Below are 21,259 nucleotides of genomic sequence, written 5' to 3'. Positions count from 1 at the left end.
AAAAACAGCAAAGGTTGAAAAGACGAGGGAAAAAAAAGTCTAAAGCACTGCTGAGAATACGAGGTTTGTCAGTTCAGGTTTATAAATTAGATTCAAATGGGTGGATTTTAGGTAAATAATCGAATGGATTCAGCTATATGTAGATGTTTTTTTTCTTCAATGACACTATATGTGATTATCGAAACCTAGAAGAAAGCACAAGTTGGCCATTTGCTTCAAATGAGTGACATGGGTATTTTTATTTGACAATATGATTTAACTGTGGGGTTTTGCTTTCACAGTCATAACTCGCATCCCCTTGAAAGCTATAACTTAGCGAGTCGTTCAGGGCTGCTTGAAATGTGGACGTTGCCGCCCACAGTGGGGTTTCAAGCATGCATGAAAGGTAGTTTAGTGTATTGTTTCTCAATTTCTGACAGGACTCAAAGCACACTAGCGGTGAAACAGAAGCACTCATCCTTTGACAACAAGCTCTTTTGTTTTCAAATTTTCTATTTATTTTTCAAAATGAGGTATTTCAAAGTGCTGTGAGTCGCAGCACTAAAATGTACATTATAGAAAAGGAGAAAAAAACACTTTTTTCCCATTGACCCAGTTCTATGAACCCAATACTTACAAATATATAAACAAAGAACAAAGAATAGAAGCCTTATAAATGGAGATAGAAAGAATTTTCTGTACAAAAGAAGGTAGAAAAAAGGATAAAAAGAAGATAAAGTGATATCTACTCAGAACTCATTTTCATACGAAAATATAAGTATCAAATTTAGTATGTATCAGAAGCACACTAAAGCATAAATGTAAGAATTAGTAAAGCATGTCATAACAGAGAGATTATAAGACAAAGGAATCCAAAAACAAAACAATGTTTCCTTATTTTACAAAAATCCTCTAAAATCGAGGCCTTACAGTACTTGTTAAAGGTATATAAACTTCCAGTCTAGTTATTGGCAGCTTTTGACATCTTTATAAAAACCAAAAGACAATAATTGTATACAAAAACAAGGCAGACTTGAGTGTACGTTCTCTTAAAATCTAAATCTATTTACAAAAGTGTCTGACATCAAGGTGCGCAGAGGTACATCCATGAGATTCAGCACCAGTGAGGTGTGAGAGATTATAGCCATTCGAAGTGTCTCGTGTCATTTGTTTAGTGTCTATTTTGCAGGAAGAGCGTGAACAAAGTTCGTCGACCCAATCGCGTATTGAAGACTAGCTGTGTTCATTGAGGGGAAGTTGGTTTTACAGGTAAGCACCTTCCCTCAGCGTTGTTGCGTGATTGGGGTGACAAAGTAAACCTGAAACATTCTTGACGTCAAAAAATGTGCAAAAAAGTGTCAGCAGTGAGTGTCCCTAGAATTTTTTTTCGGCTGTTAGCCGTAGCCTTTCGCCATTTGTCATTTGATGTCGACAATTAGCTGTGAGCTATTCAGCCAATGAGCGTTAGGGGTTAGCGAGTCCTGGCCTGCTCTAGCCTGCGGAGGAGCTGTTGTCGTTTGGCCTGCAATCTGTCTTTCTCCTGCTGAAGTCGGAGCTCCTGAGCCTCCAGCGAGCTGACGTAGTCAGTTGCCTTCTTTAGGATGACCACCTTTGCCGCCTTGTCGTTGTGTGCGAGCTCAGGCACCTGATCGCGCAGAGTGAGGAAGCTTGAGCGCAGGTCGTTGCGCCGCTGACGTTCCAGGATGTTGTGGTTACGTCTGCGTTCGCTGTCTTCCGAGTCGGAGCATCGTGGGCTGCTGGAATCACTCTTCCTCAAGCGCTGACTTGGTACGCTGTTGGTAGGGGAGTTTGGAGAAGAGCTCTGGTTCCTGCCAGTGCGTAGAGTTATAGTGCTGCTGTCGATTCTGAGTTTCTTGCTTGGAGGAACGCTGGCAACGTCTTGCTGTTCGGAGTAAGGGGATGGGGCTGCGTAGTTATGTTGCTGCTGGTGGATGGAGGCTGTTGCTGTCCTCTTCAGAATGAGTTCCTGCGGTGCTTTGCTCACCCCTGAGCCCAGTCGCCCTCCTGCCTGAGAGTTGGAGACAGCAGACAGTCCAGTGCTGGTTGTCCTGCTGGTGATGGAACGCCTCTTCTCCACCGTGACGACATCAATCTCTTCCTCTTCTTCATCGTCTTCTTCTTCTTCTTCCTCATCATCTTCTTCCTCATCATCCTCATCTTCGTCATCATCCTCATCATCATCTACAAAAGGAAAAGAAGATTTAGTTTGGAAAATTTGTGGTGCAACTATACCTCTTGAGATGCACAGGTATGAACAAGCGTGCCAAACGGAAACATGCCTGTGTTTTTTTTTTTTGTTTTGGGTGTGTGCTCAAGTTAATGTCTTTGTGTGGGAAGATGAGACAATTGCTCGGCAATCATCTGAACATGCTCTGTCAAACACAGAGGAGCTGGATTCTCCCCAGACCGGACCACCTCAGATCTGACTTGCTACTTCAACACACACCCTCTATTTACAGAGTCTAATTAGGGGTTTTGCAAGTGCATGAGCATTTTGTCATGTCATTTTTTTCTGACAAAAGCAGTTTTACTGTCAAGTTGGACTTTTCGGACGGTGTCTTTTCAACTGGTGACACATTTCAAGTTAAGCTGAGAGGGCAAAACGGCCTCAGTGTGACGCCCGAGAGCTATGTTTATGAGATAATGGATGTGATTATCAGCTAAGCCACACATGAAGACTGTTTGGCATTTACTGGAGCCCACAGCCTCTCACTTCAAAAGCTCCCTACAGGAAACTGTCTGCCAGCATTAAGGAGAGACCAAACGGGGCACTTTAGTCTCCAGCAGAACACAGACAGTCAGCGCGTTCCCCTTTTCCACTGGTTTGCCGCGAAAAGGGATAACAGCACTGGCGGGAAAACTGGTGTTGTAATCGCGTGGTCCAATTATTCGCGGGCTTTGCCAAGTAACACTGATCTGATGGCGTCTTAAGCTGCTGCCCTGGAGGGGTGCCAAGCAGACAGCTGGAGGAAAGGCTCCGCTTGTTCAAAGCCATCACCCTGTAAAGAGAGATGACCCATCGTCTCTTTTTTTCCCCTTCCTTGTCTTTTTTTTTTTTCTTGTGATTATCATTCACTGCACCTCTCTGGAAGATGCTTGGCTTGCCAAGCTCGGCCCACTGGGCAGGAAAGGAGGGGGTTTGCCTTTCTCCTAAGATGCACGCGCATGCCTCTTTTATCACATACTGGTGCCCAGTGCCAGCCCTTATTCTCTCACCCACGTGTGATTGTCGTTTGGGATTTGCATTTGAAACAAAACCTCATTTCGAAGGGAAGCGACTTATTGGGGGCAGAGAATTTAGGGGTTTGGCTTTTATGCAATCTGCCCTCACTCACACACCGCCAAACATCTGAGCCCATGGCTTTACACTACCAGGAGCTGAAATTTATATTTGATGGAATAAAAATAACAATCAAAACACCCTCGCGTGTCAAAATAAACCTAATCCTTTGATTTAATAAATCTCCAAATTACATTCTGCTTCCATGCTTAAAGCCAGATTAATGGAGGACAGATAAGGACATGTTTTCTGATCTAATATGGCTCAGCGATGCTGTTCCCTGCTTTAAATCTTCAACCAAGAGCTATTCAGTCAAATAATAGACATAAAAGACAACATCAAATATTACCGCCATCTACTGGGTATGCAGACAAAGTATTACATAAACTCCCCATCACCGCCCACTACTACTACTGTGTGTGCGTGTGTGTGTGTGTGTGTGTGTGTGCGCGCGTGTGTGTGTGACCGACAGTCTGGAATGTCACACACTAATCCGATTCAGGGTCTGTCATATGATCTTCAACAATTACCCCAATGACCACTTACACACTAGGCCAAACTACAAAATGCCAAACTGATTCGCAGCATCATCAACATTAGGGAGTTAAAACAAGGCAATATATAACAGATTAAACCTGTTTGATTATTGTAAACAAAGGTGTAAATACAGAAAGAGAAAAGCCTTACATTAGTGAATGATTTTAATTGTCAGGAGATACATACCAGAGTCGCTCGGAGTCTCGCCTGCACTGACTTGAGGCAATTGTTGGCTCCTCAGTTGTGTCACACTTTGGCTGCTGCTGCTGCTGCTCCCGTTTCTTTTGTTGACTGGATAAGGGAAAACCACGGTAGGGTCCACACACTCCGGTATAGAGTGGCTCACTTCGGGCGCTTTGACTGTCGTGTCTTTACAGGCTTCAGTACAGTTTGGAGTAGGAACGACTTTGCCGAGTTTCTCATTTACAACCCGCTCCAGCTTCTCTCGCGCCGAGAAGCCGCTCCACATGCAGTCCTGAATGATGATGGAATTGTCCGTAGTATCCAAAACGGAGCCGAAGAGGTCCCCATCCGACGCCCCCCAAATGTCGTCTCCCGGTAAAAGCAGAAGCTCGGATGCCCAGTCCAACGGGTCGGTTAATCCAAAGCCCATCAGCGAGCAATCCCCAGCCACCGCGCCCAGCTCCCCCGGGTCCCCTGGAAGCGCTGCCCGGCTCGGGGACAGAGGAGGAGTGGGCAGCAGCTCGAATTTCTTCCAGATGTCCTCACCAGGCGGTGCGGCGTCTGGTCTGCAGAAGTAAAAGTCATCCTCGTCCGGGTAGAAACACGGCTGCAAGGAGTCGAACTCCAGATCTGAGCTCATGGTTTTAGCTGGCATTCTCCCTGTGAAAGACACAAACTGATGTGTTAGAATCAGCTTGCTAAAGCTTTCCACCAGCAAATGGCAAGCACAGCATCTTTTTTTATTAATGACTCTCACTCTGATTTTTTTTACCTGTCATCACACTGTTCTTAATTTGTAGTGTGGCATTGTTCATGAACTCAATTTGATCAACTTTAAATTGCAATTGCAGCATTAAAAATAGCTTTTTTTTTAGTAGAACAGCTCTTGCACAGTTTTGTAATAACGATGATAATAATATTTTTATTAATAAATACAAATATTAACAAGCTGATTGTTATTGATGATAATAATAATGCAAAAACATATGCAATAAAATGCAATTGCCATTTATTTAAATAGCTACTCACTTTAGAATTACAAAATATCTTTTATCCTAACAAAGACATTTGGGGATAACATGCAAATATATAGCCTACATATTAGCTAAATTGTTGTACAGTAGAGTGAAAGGGAAAAAAAGACTAAGTCAGAGATGTCTTTGAAGTGTCCTTTACATTGTTTATTGTGATAGCGCTCATTAACTCACTTAAACTTTGGACCAGCACGAGACACAAACTCTTTCAAAAGCAGGTCAGACTCAGACAGGTAAATAATGTTACGCGTGAATGAAACCAGCTATGGTTTAAGTGACTCTATAAGATCTGAGCGTCTTACCTCTTGTTTTTTTTCTTGTTTTTCTTGTCCCTTCTTTATCGCAGTCACTGTGCCTCCCGTTTGGAGTCGCACATCTACCGCGGCGACTGAAGACTGTTCTGCGCTTCTGTGTTTCGGGCTGTGAAGTATTATTCTAGCTGCTCGCGTTTAGGAGATGTTGACCCCTCCCCCAGTGGGCGGGGCGCGGGTGAGGTATTTGCATTTGTGTGGCATTTGATGTGTGATTTTGTTTTTGAAAGGGCATCAAATTGGGATGTCCAGGTTGTTTTATTTGCTGGTAATAAAGGAATACTTCACATAAACATAATAAGTCATCCCCATGTTCCAAAGCTTGCATAATAATAGGCCTAATATTATTATTTTTAAAGAAATGCAAAAAGAGATTGCGTAGAAAACAATGAAAGTAGGCTTTAAATAGTACAATCTCTATTTTTCTCCAAAATATAAAACAAGAATAATAACAAAATGTTAATATTTTGACATAATGAAGCTTATAAGGTCTTGAGGAAGGCTGAGGTCATTTTAATTGAATGTTAATTTAATGGTTAAAATATGTAAGTATGATGCTTTTACTTTTTTGTGTTGCTCATAATATAAAAGCTGTTGAGCACAGTAAAATACGACGAAGTGTGCTGTGAATGAATCACAGCGAGTCAGCAGCATCTCTCCTCATTGTTCAGGTCAGTGACGTAACGGCCGATCCGCATAACATCACCGACTCACTTCTGCCGCCACGTGGACACAGGACGATCACGCACTGCGCCAGTCTGTTTACATACGGAAACGAGGTATGTTTTGTGTTGCTGCTCACTCAAAACTTCTTATCAGTAAGCTCTCTATGTAAACACTTTACAGTAGATTGTGTTGATTTACATCTAACGAGAGAGTTGTAAGAAGGAGGAGATACTGTTATGCAACAGGCTATTGTTAACTCTTTGTTTGAACCCATGCAGTTTTGATCCGCCACACTCTGGTTTAGTGGACTAATTTGAGGCCTTTGGAAATATTATATGAGGTTAAACAATGCTCAAACGATATTAATATCATTAAATTGCACGATAGCTTTTAAGCTCTGGTTCCTGCCAGTCATAATAGCTCTAAAATGGTTGATATTGGATTCTTATTGCACTTCTAAATCAAATAAAGTTGCCTCATTTAGTTTTGGGAATTTAGAAGCTTTTTATATATATAATTTTTTGTAATCATAGTCATAATTACATTGGTTAATCTCATAAACATTAACAAAATGTGGTAACTTGATTGTCACATTTCTTTTAAACACACACAAAATGATTTCAGCCAGCAAACAAATTCGGGTACAGTTCAGCATAAAATGAACGCATGTTAAAAGTACATGATGTCACAAGATGCAGCCATAAAAAGGCCAGAATACCTGGTTTTTCTTGTTATATTTGCAGTGCTGCTCATTATAGTTCACTTAGTCACACTCGCACACTGTGTATTGTAATTGTAGTGTGAGACAAACTCTTTCAATAGCAAGTCAAGCTGTTTAAATAAGCCTGCAAAATGTCCTAGGATTATTTGTAAAAATCTTTGTTTACTTAAATAAGATCATTTAAATTCTAACTCTTTTAAAGCTGTGTTTGAAACCAGCTTTGCGGCTGAAATGGTATCCGCCACATAAAACATATGCCAGAGTAATTGGTGGTTCATTCCATTGTGGAGACCCCTGATAAATCAGGGACAAAGCCGAAGGATAGTGAGTGAGTGAAACCAGCTTATAAACCAACTCCAAAGTCAATCGGGCTTGACTCAAAATCTTATCTATTGAGACAAACCCCCTGTGATCACATCCCTTTGTGACATCTAGCCCTGGTCTCCGCTGTTATATAGACTTGAAGACTTGCTTCACCGCTTGCTTCTCTTATGAAAACAGATTGCTGTGGGAACTCTTGACAGAAATACACAGACCATAAGAGACGGTTTGGGATTTGAAGCGCTCCTCCAGAGCCCAATCTTTGGAGCTCAGCTCAGGAAGAGCTTCCTGTGTGAAAGTGAGGGGGAGTGGGAAACTGAATACTTTTGTCACAAAGTGAACGTCTGTTTCTGTCACTCAGCGTTCGATTTGTCTGCGGAAGACTAGTCAGATTTGCATGCTTTTCTTGTTATAAATTTGCAAGTGAAAACATCAAGGTGATTCACGGAATTTCCTTCAAGCATTTCAATGGCTTTCAGCGCAAGTCGTTCGTGATAATAGCTTCATATTTGGCTGGTGTATTTGTTATTCCTTTAAAAATCAAAACACTTGAAATTTCCAGTGTTACACACTCACTCCAGATGCCTGAGAGAGAGTGGTTGTGTGTGTGTGTTCATGTTTTCCTGTCTTACTGAGGCAGTGGGTGGAGTAGAGTATGGATGGTTAAGCAATTGGGCCAGTTTGGATAAAACATTCATATTTAGAGAAAATACAAAAGCACAGCATAAAGCCTCAATGACAACACGCCGGGAGACAATGAGTGCACGTAGGCCAGGACATCAATAGTGCACACGATCGGAAGTCAGGCCCGGGTGCCTGGTATGTGGAGTGAAAACAAAATGTGCAGGTTTACGGCTTCAAAGGTGTCAGAGGTACATTTTTTGTTTGTTCTGCATACTTTCACAAAGTTATTGCTCTTTAAATGTACAGTTAAAGTCAGAATTATTAGCTCCCCTGTTTATTTTTCCCCAATTTCTTTTTAAAGGAGAGATTTTTTTCAACACATTTCCAAACATAATAGTTTTAATAACTCTTTTCTAATAACTAAATTCTTTTAATCATTGCCATGATGACAGTAAATAATATTTGACTAGATATTTTTCAAGACACTAGTATTCAGCTTAAAGTGACACTTAAAAGCTTAACTAGGTTAATTAGGTTAACTAGGCAGGTTAGGGTGATTAGGCAAATCCTTGTAAATTGATGATTAGTTCTGCCACCAATCCAAAAAAAATAGATGAATAATTTTGCCTTAAAATGTTTAAAAAACAAAACAAAACTGTTTTTATTCTAGCTAAAATAAAACGAATAATACTTTCTCCAGAAGAAAAAATATTATCGGATATACTGTGAAAATTTCCTTGCTCTGTTGTCTTGGGTGTCTGTCACCTTTGAGCAGATCATGTAAACTTTCCTCTCAGTAAAGTCGCACATGCTCAAAACTCCAGTAGACTTTTACTTCACTTCAGAGCCCCTCCTTTAATCACCAGAGCTGTCAATCATTGCAGATTCCACAGTGACATAATGCCCTAACAAATGACAGACAAATTCAACTTTGTTTCTGTTTGGCCAGATTTAATTAGTAACCTCCAACCTTCCGCCCTCTTACCTCACACAGTAAAATCCTTTAAAAAGCATTTGCTAAAGACTTGAAAGTGACAGTGTTGGTGAAAATGAAATTTCTGTCATCATCTACTAAACCTGAAGAATATCTTAGTCATTCTTTACAATATAATGAAAGTGAATGATGGCCGATGCTGTCAAGCTTTATGAAGCCACACAATGCTTTTATGTCTAGAAAGGGAGAGATATCCTTTTCAGCTGAATTATAGATTGGAGGAAAATATAATCATTATACTTATATTTGATTGAACTATCCATTTAAATGTCTCTCACCTGAAAAAATTAGTATTAGTGTGATGAAGAGGTCAGTATGTGCACAGTTTTAAGACTTTTCTTTTTACATCAGCGCTTTACTTAAAGAATAGGCGGCTGATATCATCTTTCTGGCATTTTTTCTTCTCTCTGTCATCCTATATCTTTTCATCCTTTACCATTAGCAGTTGGCAGAGATGTGTATGTGAGTCAGTTAGATGCAAGTTCGAGCAACTGCAGAAGGAATTTAGTAAGATAACATCCAAGATTCTTGAATTTGTCATGAACCTTCGCATATCTATCTATCTATCTATCTGTCTATCTATCTATCTATCTATCTATCTATCTATCTATCTATCTATCTATCTATCTATCTATCTATCTATCTATCTATCTATCTATCTATCTATCTATCTATCTATCTATCTATCTATCTATCTATCTATCTATCTATCTACCTATCTACCTACCTATTGATCGCGGATGAGAGAGTGTTTTCAAGTGTTTGTTTCTTCATATGGTGTGTGCTTTTGTTTGATTTGCCTCTGGTTGAAGAGCACAGAGATAAAAGACAGAGCTAAAGAATACTGCAGCCCTTCTCAGCTTATAGGGAAATTCCACACAGCTGACTGAAATGGGAACCAGAATCTTCAGTTTACATCTGCACTGTTCTTTACAGTTTTTACCACAGCATCAGCTCAGCATTTCCATCTTTTGCCACCCTAAAATTTTTTTCTCATTCCTTCCCTCATTAATTTCTTCTATTCTATTCTATTCTATTCTATTCTATTCTATTCTATTCTATTCTATTCTATTCTATTCTATTCCTTATTGCCTTATTTCTTTCTTTCTTACTTTCTTTCTTTCTTTCTTTCGAATTAGCAATTTTAGCTATTTAGCAATGACCCAATAAATTAATCAAAAGTGACCGTTAAGTCATTTATAAAATAATATAAATATTGTATAAAATATTATATAAATAATGTAAACAATATAAAAAGTACATCTGTTATATAAAAGATAAAATCTGTATAAAATTTTTATAATATTATATTTAATATTATTTGATAAAATTAATATATTTTATATTACACACTTGTATTTTATTCTGCCACAATTTTTATTTATTTATTTTTTTTTTTTGGTCTATTCTATTCTATTCTATTCTATATAACAATATTCTAAACATTTCGAAGAGGTAAAACTTTCTTTCTTTCTTTTTCTCACTATTGCTCAGCTCCTTCATGCCATTGTCCAAACATGAGTTAAAGGCATGTAACCCGACTGACCCCTGTGCACCAGGCTCTGTGCTGCTGTCTGTATTTCCACAGGTCAAACCGTCGTACATTCGACACTGCAGGTAGAGCTGACGAGTGTGCGATTGACCGTGTAAAAGCTCATTGGTTTGTTTGCACTGTGCTCGGTATTTCGCACTGTATCACACAGTTTGCGAGTGATTTATGACCACTGAGGCCTGTTTGAACAGACGTTTTCATCCCAGATGAGACTTTGATGAACCCCCAGCCAGTTTATATGAGCCGAGCAGAAATTTTTGTGGTGGAGGTGCGAGACCACCACTTCCACTTTCATCCTTGCTCAACTTTGAGACAAGCTTCAGTTTACCACTCTTTAGGGATATTCTAGCTTACTTGTATTCAGTGGTTCTGGATGCAAATGATTATATATTTAAGACTTGGAGGTCAGTAAGATTAAAAAAAGAAAATTTTCATCACAAACTAAAAGCAATTCTATTGTTAAGTAATTTTACAAACTAAAAAAACCTCAAATTTAAAAAATTACATAAAATTTTCAGCAACTTATTACTCCAAGGTGTCTTTATGGTCTTCCACAGAAATCCCTCCATAAGCTTCAACTGGCCCAGAACTCAGCTGCCCGCATCATCACCAAAACTCCTTCTTTTCACCTTATCACCCCCATTTTACGAGGTCTGCACTGGCTTCTAATCCAACCCAGAGTCGAATATAAAATTCTTTTGGATACATTCAAGGCCATCCATAACCCCGCACCATCTTATTTGTCTGATCTCCTCCATATCACCACTCATTACCACTCCCTTAGATCCTCCTCCTCCATTCACCTCTCTGTTCCCTCTGCCCGTTTCAGTACAATGGGGAGCGGAGCTTTCTGTCACTCTGCTCTCAAACTCTGGAATTCTTGTCCTCCTGACATTGGCAACATTGACTCTCTCCCTCTGTTCAAATCCAGACTTAAAAGTCATCCGTTCAAAATAACTTACTCTTTAATACTACATTCTGTATTATGTCTTTGTATTTTATCATCTTCTCTAATTTTATTCTGTCGGTTTGTTTTTTTAAATTACTGAATTTTGTAAATGTTGTACAATTTAAAATTATTGAATTGTGTGTGTGTGTGTGTGTATATATAGTTAGGTCCATAAATATTTGGACATCGATACAATTCTAACATTTTTGGCTCTATAAACCAAACCAATGGATTGGAAATAAAATGAATACGATGTGCTTTAACTGCAGACTGTCAGCTTTAATTTGAGGGAATTCACATCCAAATTGGGTGAACGCTGTTGGAATTACAATAGTTTGCATATGTGCCTCCCACTTGTTAAGGGTCCAAAAGTAATTGGACAGAATAAAAATCATAAATCAAACTTTCAATTTTTAATATTTGGTTGCAAGTGCTTTGCAGTCAATTACAGTCTGAAGTCTGAAATGCATAGCTATCACCAGATGCTGGATTTCATTCCTGGTGGTGCTGCCAAGCCTCTACAGCAATTGTTTTTAGTTCCTACTTGTTCTTGGGACATTTCCCCTTCAGTTTTGTCTTCAGCAAGTAAAATGCAAGCTCAGTCGGATTCAGGTCAGGTGATTGACTTGGCCATTGCATGACATTCCACTTCTTTCCCTTCAAAAACTCTTTGGTGGCTTTTGCAGTATGCTTTGTCATTCTCCATCTGCACTGTGAAGCACCGTCCAATGAGCATTTGGCTTAATATGAGCAGAAAATATTGTCTCTGGTGGTGTATAGGGCCAAAAGTGTTAGAATTTTGTTGATGTCCAAATATGTATGGAACTGTATGTTTTATGTTTCTTAAAAGGCGCTTTAAATAAAATGTATTATTAATATTAATTGTCTCAAAGTCTTTCAGAAGTTATCCTAAGATGCTGATTTGGAGCTCAATAATAATAATAATAATAATAATAATAATAATAATAATAATAATAATAATAATAATAATAATAATAATAACAAACTAATTAATTAATAGTTATTATAAATAAATTCATAGTAAAATGAATAGTTATTAATAGTACATTAATGAAAATATTCTGTATTATTGCTTTTGCTATTATTATTATCATTATGATTATTTAAAAATTATTAATATAGTTGTTGTTGACCGCGTGAAACCAAAATAACTAAATATAAAACAGAAACGTTTTGTAACGATGTAAGACTTTACTGTAACTTTTGATAAGTTTAATTTAAAAACTAATTTGATTAATGAAAATAAAGTTAATGAGATGATTTTTTATTTAAAATTTTTAACAGATTTTTTTTCACCTGAACTGCAATTATTATTTTATTTAAATACATTAAATACTTAAAAATTGTGCTAATTTAATATTTAAAAAAAATGCAAACAATTAATTTCTGAAATCCTTTTCATTGTCATAATAATTTTAGAAGTTATTGTAATATGCAATATTTGTGCACCAAAAACTGTTGTTGTTGTTGTTGTTGTTGTTGTTGTTGTTAATACGGTTGTAAAAATCATTTTAATAGGCCAGTGCATAAAGTTATGAAGTATAGAAAGATTCTGTAAACATGTAAAATGCTTTGTAACTTTTGCTCAAGTTAACGCATCATTGCAGAAAAAAAAGGATAGTGCTTCTTAAAGAACATCAGAAACAAGACATGCACACAATCATAGCCAGTCCGTTCATGCAACGTCCACATAAATCAGCCGCGTAAAAAGAAACACTAAGTATCCTACATTTTTGTTTGTCACATCAATGCTGTTCCTGCTGCTTTGATGGGTTTGAACGCAAGCTCTCACTTGCCACATTGGGACTTTGCAAGAAACTAATGGGCAACGTTCAGATGTAAATCATTTGTTTATCCGTTCTGACACTGAAATGTATTGTGGGCGCTCGAGGGTCAATGTTGAAAACCTCTGTAGTGTTTGTCTTCGTCTGTCTTCTCAACAATCTTATCCGTTTCGTTCACATTGTGAGAGTGGATCCACAAAACCAGGGCTCTTGAGTAAACCTGTCAGTCATTTTCGAAACTTGTTTGTCCAAGCGCTCTGACAGTTTGAGTTAAAGCTCTGGCGAAATATGTTCAGTTTAAGAGGCCCTGATAGACCCGAGCGGAAAGCTTTAAAGGCAGCGTGTAAACTGAGTGTGTGTAAATTTGGCCTTGGACAGGCAGGTTAACGACCCTATTGTTGCAGTGTAAAAACCATGAGGCGCAATCCACTGACTTGCCATGAATCTCCAATGTCAGTGCTGATTAACTTAGAATTGGTGTGTTTGCGGGTCAAAGATGAAATAGGACTTCAAAATAATGTGTAATGCAGATTTAATTTTTTGTTTACTTAATTTAGACTTTTACATTATTTACTATTAATGCACTAATATATCATTCAGTGTAAGAGTGCCAAAAATATTTGCCAGGCTTGTATTGAACAAGAATCATTTACTGAAAAAAAAAAAATAATAAATCAAATAAAAATTGTGTGTATATATATATATATATATATATATATATATATATATATATAATTACTATTTTTAAGGATCAAACACAGCACCAAAGTACATTTTTTTTATTTTATTTTAAAACAACTATTATTCAACCAACTATATTTATTTTATTTGCCAGCAAGACGTTTTTAATAATTAAAAATATAAAAAAAATTGCTATGATTGTTGATTTTAAATTTTTTAAAAATATTTTTATAAATACAGGTCAAAACAAGTACAGTATTGTGCAAAAGTCTTATAGGTCACTATTATTTTCATTTAAAAAAAGGTTTATATTTGGTTATTTTTTATATTTTTCTGTAGCATGTTGGTTTGAAATATCAATTTACATTTGGAACTTTGGCATCATCTCTAAGATGCTTCACAAAAACTGACTTGCAAAGCTACAGAACTGTTCAAAGTTCACTTGAGTAAAAGTGCTGTAAAATGAGGATGCTTTCAAAAATAATGCATATTTATCAATTAATTTAGATTAACTAAATGAAATCAACATTTGGTATGACCACACTTTGCATTTAAGGGTGCTTTCACATCTGTGGTTCGGTTCATTTGGTCCGGACCAAGGGCAAAAGATGATACATTGAAGCATTTTTCTGCCGTTTTTGGGTCCTTTTTACACCACTCTGATTGCTTTGGTCCGAACCAGCTGAAAAGAACCAAAATGCAGTCATGTGACAAAATCCACATCACTCATTGGCCAGATGTTATTGAACGTATTTCCTCAACTGCTTTTCAATTGGTCAGAATTAACATGTGGGAAAATGCCAATGGAACTCTTGCAAGTAAACAAACCGGCAAAGACAAAATGTCGCTTTTTACTATGGAGGGACTTTTTACTGCGCTGGCTGATTGTATCCCTGGTCATAGTATACTATATAGTTTGTATACATCACTTTAGACAAACTATACATTTCGAGAATGAAGCGCAGCTGTGGCTGGAAAACAATGTTTTAATGCATTGCAAACTGCGAAGGCGCATCACAAGTCACTTCAGGAGGAAGCGTGAATTAATTTAGCTAAACTGCCACGTGGTCATCTTCCAGAAATATTACCAATGATCCATCAGGTGATGTTTTTCCCTCTCTCTCCTTTTGTTTAAAATTGTTGGTAAAGCGCTGTCAACAAATATTATTCCTCCACTCTCGATAAGATGGGACAGTGCATCGGATTACGGCAGTTGTATTAGCCCAAAAAGGCGCAGTACTTTTTGCGATTGGGTCTGTTTTAATTCAGATCATGTTCTCACCACAAACAAACCACTCCAGGGTTCATTTGAAAGCGTACCTCTTCAAGGAGGTCTCGGTACGCTTTTTCGGTTTGCTTTTAGTGCGCGCTCGAGTTCGATTGCTACATTCAGACCTGCCCGAACGAACTGCACCAAGAGGTAAAAAGAACTCTAGTACGATTTAACCGAACTAAATAAGAAAACACCCTAAAATACTTGGTACACTTGCCATTTAGTCTTTCAGGTAGCTTTGCTGGTAGGATTTTTTAAAGCATATTAGAGATGTTACCAGAGTACTTCTGGATTTAGATTGTCTCATTTTCTTCATGTCATTCCAGACAGACTGGATGATGATCAGATCAGAGCTCTGTGTGGAACACTGGCTGTTTTCAGACTCCTTGTGCAGACAATAATCTCACTGTATAATTACATTTAATGACAAAAATAATGTTTGGAAATGTAAATTGATATTATATATAGACTAACATGCTTTAGAAATAGAAACAACTGATATTAAACCTTTTTTTGTTGTTGTTTAAAATACTAGTGGCCTAAGGCTTTTGCTGTATGTGGTTTCATTTAAAAAAACAAAAACAAATTCTGTTCTAACATTATTTCTACCCAATTTTTGACGAGTAATTTTTACAAACTTTATTTGATGTATTTACCCAGACACTTTAATTGCATTTAATATGCTTTATATGTATAAAACCACATTCGTAATTGTTTTTCAATCTTTATATGTGCTTATTTCAATTATGCAGCATTTAAAAAATACAAAAATGTTTAATATTTGGGTGTGACTATACTGCTTTTGTATCTGTATCTACATACCATTTAAAACTTAAATTAAATGCCAGTAATCGATATCATAAAAAATATAAACATACAGTAATTAAGTTGTTCCAAACCAGTGTTGCTCAAACCTAGTTGTTCCTAACCAGTGTAATGGTATAATAGTTCACAAAAATGAAAATTACGTAATTGTTTCTTACCTTCATGTTGTTCCAAACCCGTATGACTGATGTTCTTCACAAAATGAGTTTTTGAAGCTCATCCTGCCCACTCTTCTTAATATAATGAAGCGAAGAGCTGTAAAGCACACACACACATTCGAAAACAAAAAGGCAAGCACAAGGAAAGCCTCATGAAAGTGGTCCATTTGACATATTGAAGTCATGCAGTTTCATGTGTGAAGCAGATGAAAATTAAGGTTGTTCTTTTAAGTTGGACCTTTTCAATAAATTGACAAATTTAGTTTGCTAAGCCAGTCTAAATGATTTGTTTACGAATAGGCATGGACCGGTAAAAGATTCTGACGTAATAATAATCTTAGATAACAATATCACGGTATTGTGATCACCTCTTTAAAATATGTTCTTTTTTAAATGTCTTGGTAAAAAACAACTACTTGTTTCCCCATTGAACACAATAGATTTTATTTTAAGGAACATTTAAAATATTTTAGAGCAGTAAACATGTCAGGCTAAATAATTCAAATGAATTGTTGACTTCTGCTGTCTTCATTAGTTTCAAAAGCACAGATTTTTCTTTTCTTTGGATGTAAAATAAGCCACTGCACTGTTCAGGTCTACAACATGCTTGGATGTCGATGTGTAAGCGAATTGTTTTTTAAATGTTTTCTTAATCGTGGGCTAAATTAGTAAAAAATAAATAAATAAATAAATAAACTTGCATATACAGTAGGAATGGTATAACAGGACATTTTAGCGGTTTTAAAACCTTGACTTTTCCAATCTGCGGTAAACCTTGAAATCGGTTACTGTCCTATGCCTATTCACAAACTCACTCACTTAGTGATCTGTCATGTTTGTAAAGGAGATTTTTATTACACACACACTCAAAAAAAAAATTTATATATTTTTTTGCTCGATCAAACAACTTATTTAAAATTAGCTGAAACAACTCAATTCTTGAGATTTCATTGGGATAACAATTTTTTTTAAGTTCAATCCACATGAATTTGTTAAAAGTGTTAACTAAATCAATATGTGTTGGGACAACATGAATGAATTGTGTGGAACCCTGCATTTTTTACAACACACACACGCACGCACGCACGCACGCACACACACACACACACACACCTTTGAAATGAATACAGAAGACTTTAAGCACGTTAATGATACTTAATTTACTTAGTATTTTAATTATACTATTAATAATACCCTTTTTTGCACGTAGTAGTGTAACCAGGGGTCCACACAAAGGTTAAAACCCAAAAAGTTAAGGTAACTCAAACCATTTGAGGAAACCAATTTTAACAAACCATTTAAAAAACAAATCCTAATGAGTACTGTGAACTTAATCCATTTGAGTAAACGAAGCATTTTGAGCACAGTAAATACTGGTGTATGTTCAATTTTAGGAATCTTTTTACACAGAGTTTTATAAATGAGACCCCTGTATACTATCGTGTTCAGTGGAAGAAAGAGAGTCCTACAGATTTGGAAGGATGTGAGTGAATGATGTAAACGATGACAATTTTTCTCTCAGGGTGAACTAATACTAACCGACAGTTTAACGGAAAACACTAACAATAACAGATGTTTGTTTTCCAATAGATAAGACGTGTCTAGATATGAGTGGAGCCCCCCCACACATGAGTAAGTGCTCCGCTTTGATGATACGCTTTAAAAGACATGGCTTCATGTCCTACGGATAAGAGCTGAAGATAAGACCTTCGGAAATAGTCGCTTATGTTTGCGCGCGCCATTTAAGGATGCAATACTCCAGTTTTTCTGTTTTCCTATAGACTTAAACAGGCTATCTCCTGCTGCGACCCCCATGAACTCAATGGCTTGTTCCTAGAGGTCACAGAGGAGCAGCTTCTCTTTCTGTCCTCCCTTTGGCTCTCTCTTTATCTGAGAGTGTTTGTTTGGATCAGTGGAGGTCATCGGCAGACCAAACATTTGCCTGATCACAAAGGCAAGGGATGGTTAATATGTTTCAACGCCTCCATTAGTGTGTGCCATTGTGCGGCCCTTTCTCGTACATCTCACATTGACATACATCTCACCACCTTAATCTGAGAAACGGAGAAGAAGAAAAAGAGCCCAAACCAGAACTGCAACACTTCCTGCAAACGTGCCCAATCTTGCCGGCATCAGATCTGGTTTGCTTATGGGAAGTGGGAGCGGAAAAATGGAGAGAGGAGAGAAAAAAAAAAAGTAGAGGAGGCGAGAGATAAGACAAAGTGAGAGGCGAGCAGATTGTCCACTTTGAGGAAAGTGTTACGGGTTTGGGCCGGACAGAGTGTGAATGGGATGTGAGGGAGGCATAAACAGGAAGATTGTGTGTGTGTGTGTTTGTGTCTGTGTGTTGGGTTATCTGGCATTTGAGAGGTCCACTCCTGTCTGGACTGACTGCCACCTTCCTTTCACCTCTGATCTCCTTTAAAAGCGAACATATCCGGCTATAATTTTAGCTGTTATAGGATTTCTGTTTGTCCTGTGTGAAAAACCCAATGGAACAGTTTATAAAGTATTAAATAACCTAAAAGAGTAATAATTAAGAACAGTGTTGGAAAAATCGAATATATTACAATCTAAAGTCACTTTAAGGTAACTAAACCTGTTACTTAATTACTTTTTAAGGAAAAGTAAGGATGTGTTTTTTAAAGAGTGAGATTGTAATATATTACTTTTTTTTACCCAACATTAATTAACAACCCAAACACATTAAAAAAATGAAAGCTGAAAGTGAAAATTACCTGATTAGACATAATGAGGATCCAACAGATCTTTTTCAGAAATTATCTGAAATTATCTTTTAATATGGCAATCTCTTCAAAGACCTCCAATTTGTAATAAGATCTAGCATGCGGAGACAAGACATGAAAGGGTAACTGAGTGAATGAGGGCTGGTCTGTTCGCCTGTTTTACTTTGTGAATCAATTTGAGACAATTATGCTAAATCCTGAAACGACGCATGTTGTGAGCGTGCGTTGATGTGGTGGTAGCGAAACCTCAGTTCTCAAGGGGCTGATAGGGTTTCTTTCAACTGTCTACGCTGTTAAACCACACGTGTTATTGTTCAGGTTGACAGTTTAACTTGCTAAGCAAGATTCTCTTCAAACTGAAACCTTGTTGTGATTTTTGCATTTATACCCTTGGCTAACAGTTTTATTGAAAGTGACACATTGTATTTTTCTGTTTTGTATTTGTCATCAATTTGTAGATTGTTTTGCTATAGCTGCTCTTATGATAGCCACTGACTCATATAGAAAACTGAATTGCTCATGACATAAAAAATCAACCCAGGCTCGTGGACGTTTCTGGAGACCGCAAAATACATCCTGGGAGGTACGTATGGCTGCATTTAGTTTTTTTTTAAGTGAATGCTGCTGGGCGGTGTGACGCCGTTCTTTTTGCCGCTTACCGGCTGACCGCTTGCCTACGTTGAGGGTTTTCCTGCCTCAACCACTTTGTCCAGTTAGCGTGTCGTGTACGCCGGCGGATTTGAGTAGCAGAGAGGAGTTGACCACGACGACAGCAACCGGGTTCAAGAGCGGTTCCAGAAATCAGGTAAGACAAAAACAGAATCCAAAAAATAAAACGAGCAAGTAAATAAACAGGGTGGAGAATGCGGTGATTAAAAATCCGAAAACGTGGTAAAAATCAGATGAGGGCTTTTCTTTTTCTGGACTGCTTTTGTAAACCGTCGGTTGGGTTTAGGGAAGTAAGTGGATGGGCGGATCAATCGGTAAAATTGGTTGGGTTCAGGGAAGGAGGAGGAGGGGGGGGGATCAGTCGATTGGCCGGTTGCCCAGTCAATCATTTAGTCAGTCAGACAGACGGTCGTCCGACAGTGGCCTCTCATGGATTCACAAAAATAAAAACTGCAGCCATCCGTACCTCCTGGGACGTATTTCGCGGTCTCCAGAAACGTCCACGGGACTACGTTGTCAGAACGAGTCTGGGTTGAAAAAAAGTACTACTATTCTCTAGGGCTGGTCGATTAATCAAAGGCGATATTTATGTGCATTTTGGCAGTAAAACCGGCTCTGTAATCAGCTGTAAATCTCCAGAAACTGCTTTCAAATAGAGCAGTTTGCTACACAGTAGCAGTTTGCTACACAGAGCCACAGTTCATTGACACTATGGAAATGACCGTGAAAGATTAAATTGGCATGATACTGAAATCAATGAGAATCACTTATAAATGTTTCGTTGCTTCCACTGTAAGTGAACTATGTTTTTCTACTGATCTAAAAGCATGTGAAAATACCACATTAAATAACGTTTTTTTTTTACTCCTAACTCACCTCATAACTTCAGCGGAGTGTTTGAAATTAATTATTCTGTTTATTAGTCACGCTGAATCAATAAAAGCAGTTAAATCCTGTGCTCTCTTTGATTTCCTGACTGTTCTATTCTTTGTGGCGTATTGGCAGTTTCTGCGTGAGAGTTTCTTCTGGCCTTAAGAGCAGATTTACTAGTAATCAAAGAGCAGTGTTTCCATGACAAGATGTACATGAGAATCACAGCTTTTGCCGAATTGCAATCTCAATTTCATTTCAAGTAATGCAACAGCCAATTTCTAGAATTCCAGCTAATGGGAAAATTTGGAATCTTCCTTACTCATAATGCAAATTTTAAGCATGTAAATTGTTAGTTGTTTAAAGTTAGAAAGTATTCCTGCTTATTAAAATGTTGCGCTTAATCCAGTACAATAGTGAACATCAGACTGACAGATGAATGACAGTTTAAAATGAAAAGTCATTTTAGAGGTCAGTGGAGCTAATGTAAGTATAATAGCAAACATGTTAATCAATCTCTCTTTTTCATTAATTTTCTGCTTGTAAATGTAACGCATATGGTTTCATCCTGTTGCACGTCAACTAAACACCCTCTGGCTCAGCCTGCAACAGTAGCCACACCCTAAACTTTCACTATATATTGAGTTGAAACGTGATTGAAAAATTTGACTGAACTTTTCCTAAATGTTAAATGTTTTGATGGTGCCTAGGAGGTTAAATGTTTACCCGTTTCAATACTTACAATAGTCAATAAACAAGTTGGTTAAGTGCATTTATTTTGACCATAAAAATCTGACATCACCTTTGAGACAAATGAAGACATTAATGAAAACTGTTTAGTTCAGATTGATATCTTTGACTTTTGATTGCAGTGTAAGACATTGTTGATATCTCCTCTGAAAGGAACATGCAGGGGAACATCCTCAGCAGGTTTAAATAAAAGTCTTCATTTGCTTTCCAAAGCTTCACTTAACCCTATCACACAAGAGGCAGACGTAATGAGCCGGTTTTGCGAGTGTATTCGTGTAAATGCTAAAGATTAAAATCTTGTTTGTCTCT

General features: G+C 37.6%; 1 protein-coding gene across 1 annotated transcript; it reads right to left on the bottom strand.

Annotated features, from left to right (window-relative positions):
• Positions 1 to 266: 266 nt before the first annotated feature.
• On the bottom strand, positions 267 to 4,676 carry mycn (MYCN proto-oncogene, bHLH transcription factor). Its single transcript, XM_056445317.1, has 2 exons — positions 4,004 to 4,676; positions 267 to 2,181 (listed from the first exon to the last, which is right to left on the bottom strand). The coding sequence occupies exons 1-2, from the start codon at positions 4,653 to 4,655 to the stop codon at positions 1,451 to 1,453; spliced, it is 1,383 nt and encodes a 460-aa protein (XP_056301292.1). The 5' UTR covers positions 4,656 to 4,676; the 3' UTR covers positions 267 to 1,450.
• Between the last annotated feature and the right edge of the window lie 16,583 nt (positions 4,677 to 21,259).

The sequence above is a fragment of the Danio aesculapii genome, chromosome 20, assembly GCF_903798145.1.
Source record: "Danio aesculapii chromosome 20, fDanAes4.1, whole genome shotgun sequence".
Taxonomy (NCBI): Eukaryota; Metazoa; Chordata; class Actinopteri; order Cypriniformes; family Danionidae; genus Danio; species Danio aesculapii.
This window is presented reverse-complemented; position numbering and strand designations above follow the sequence as displayed.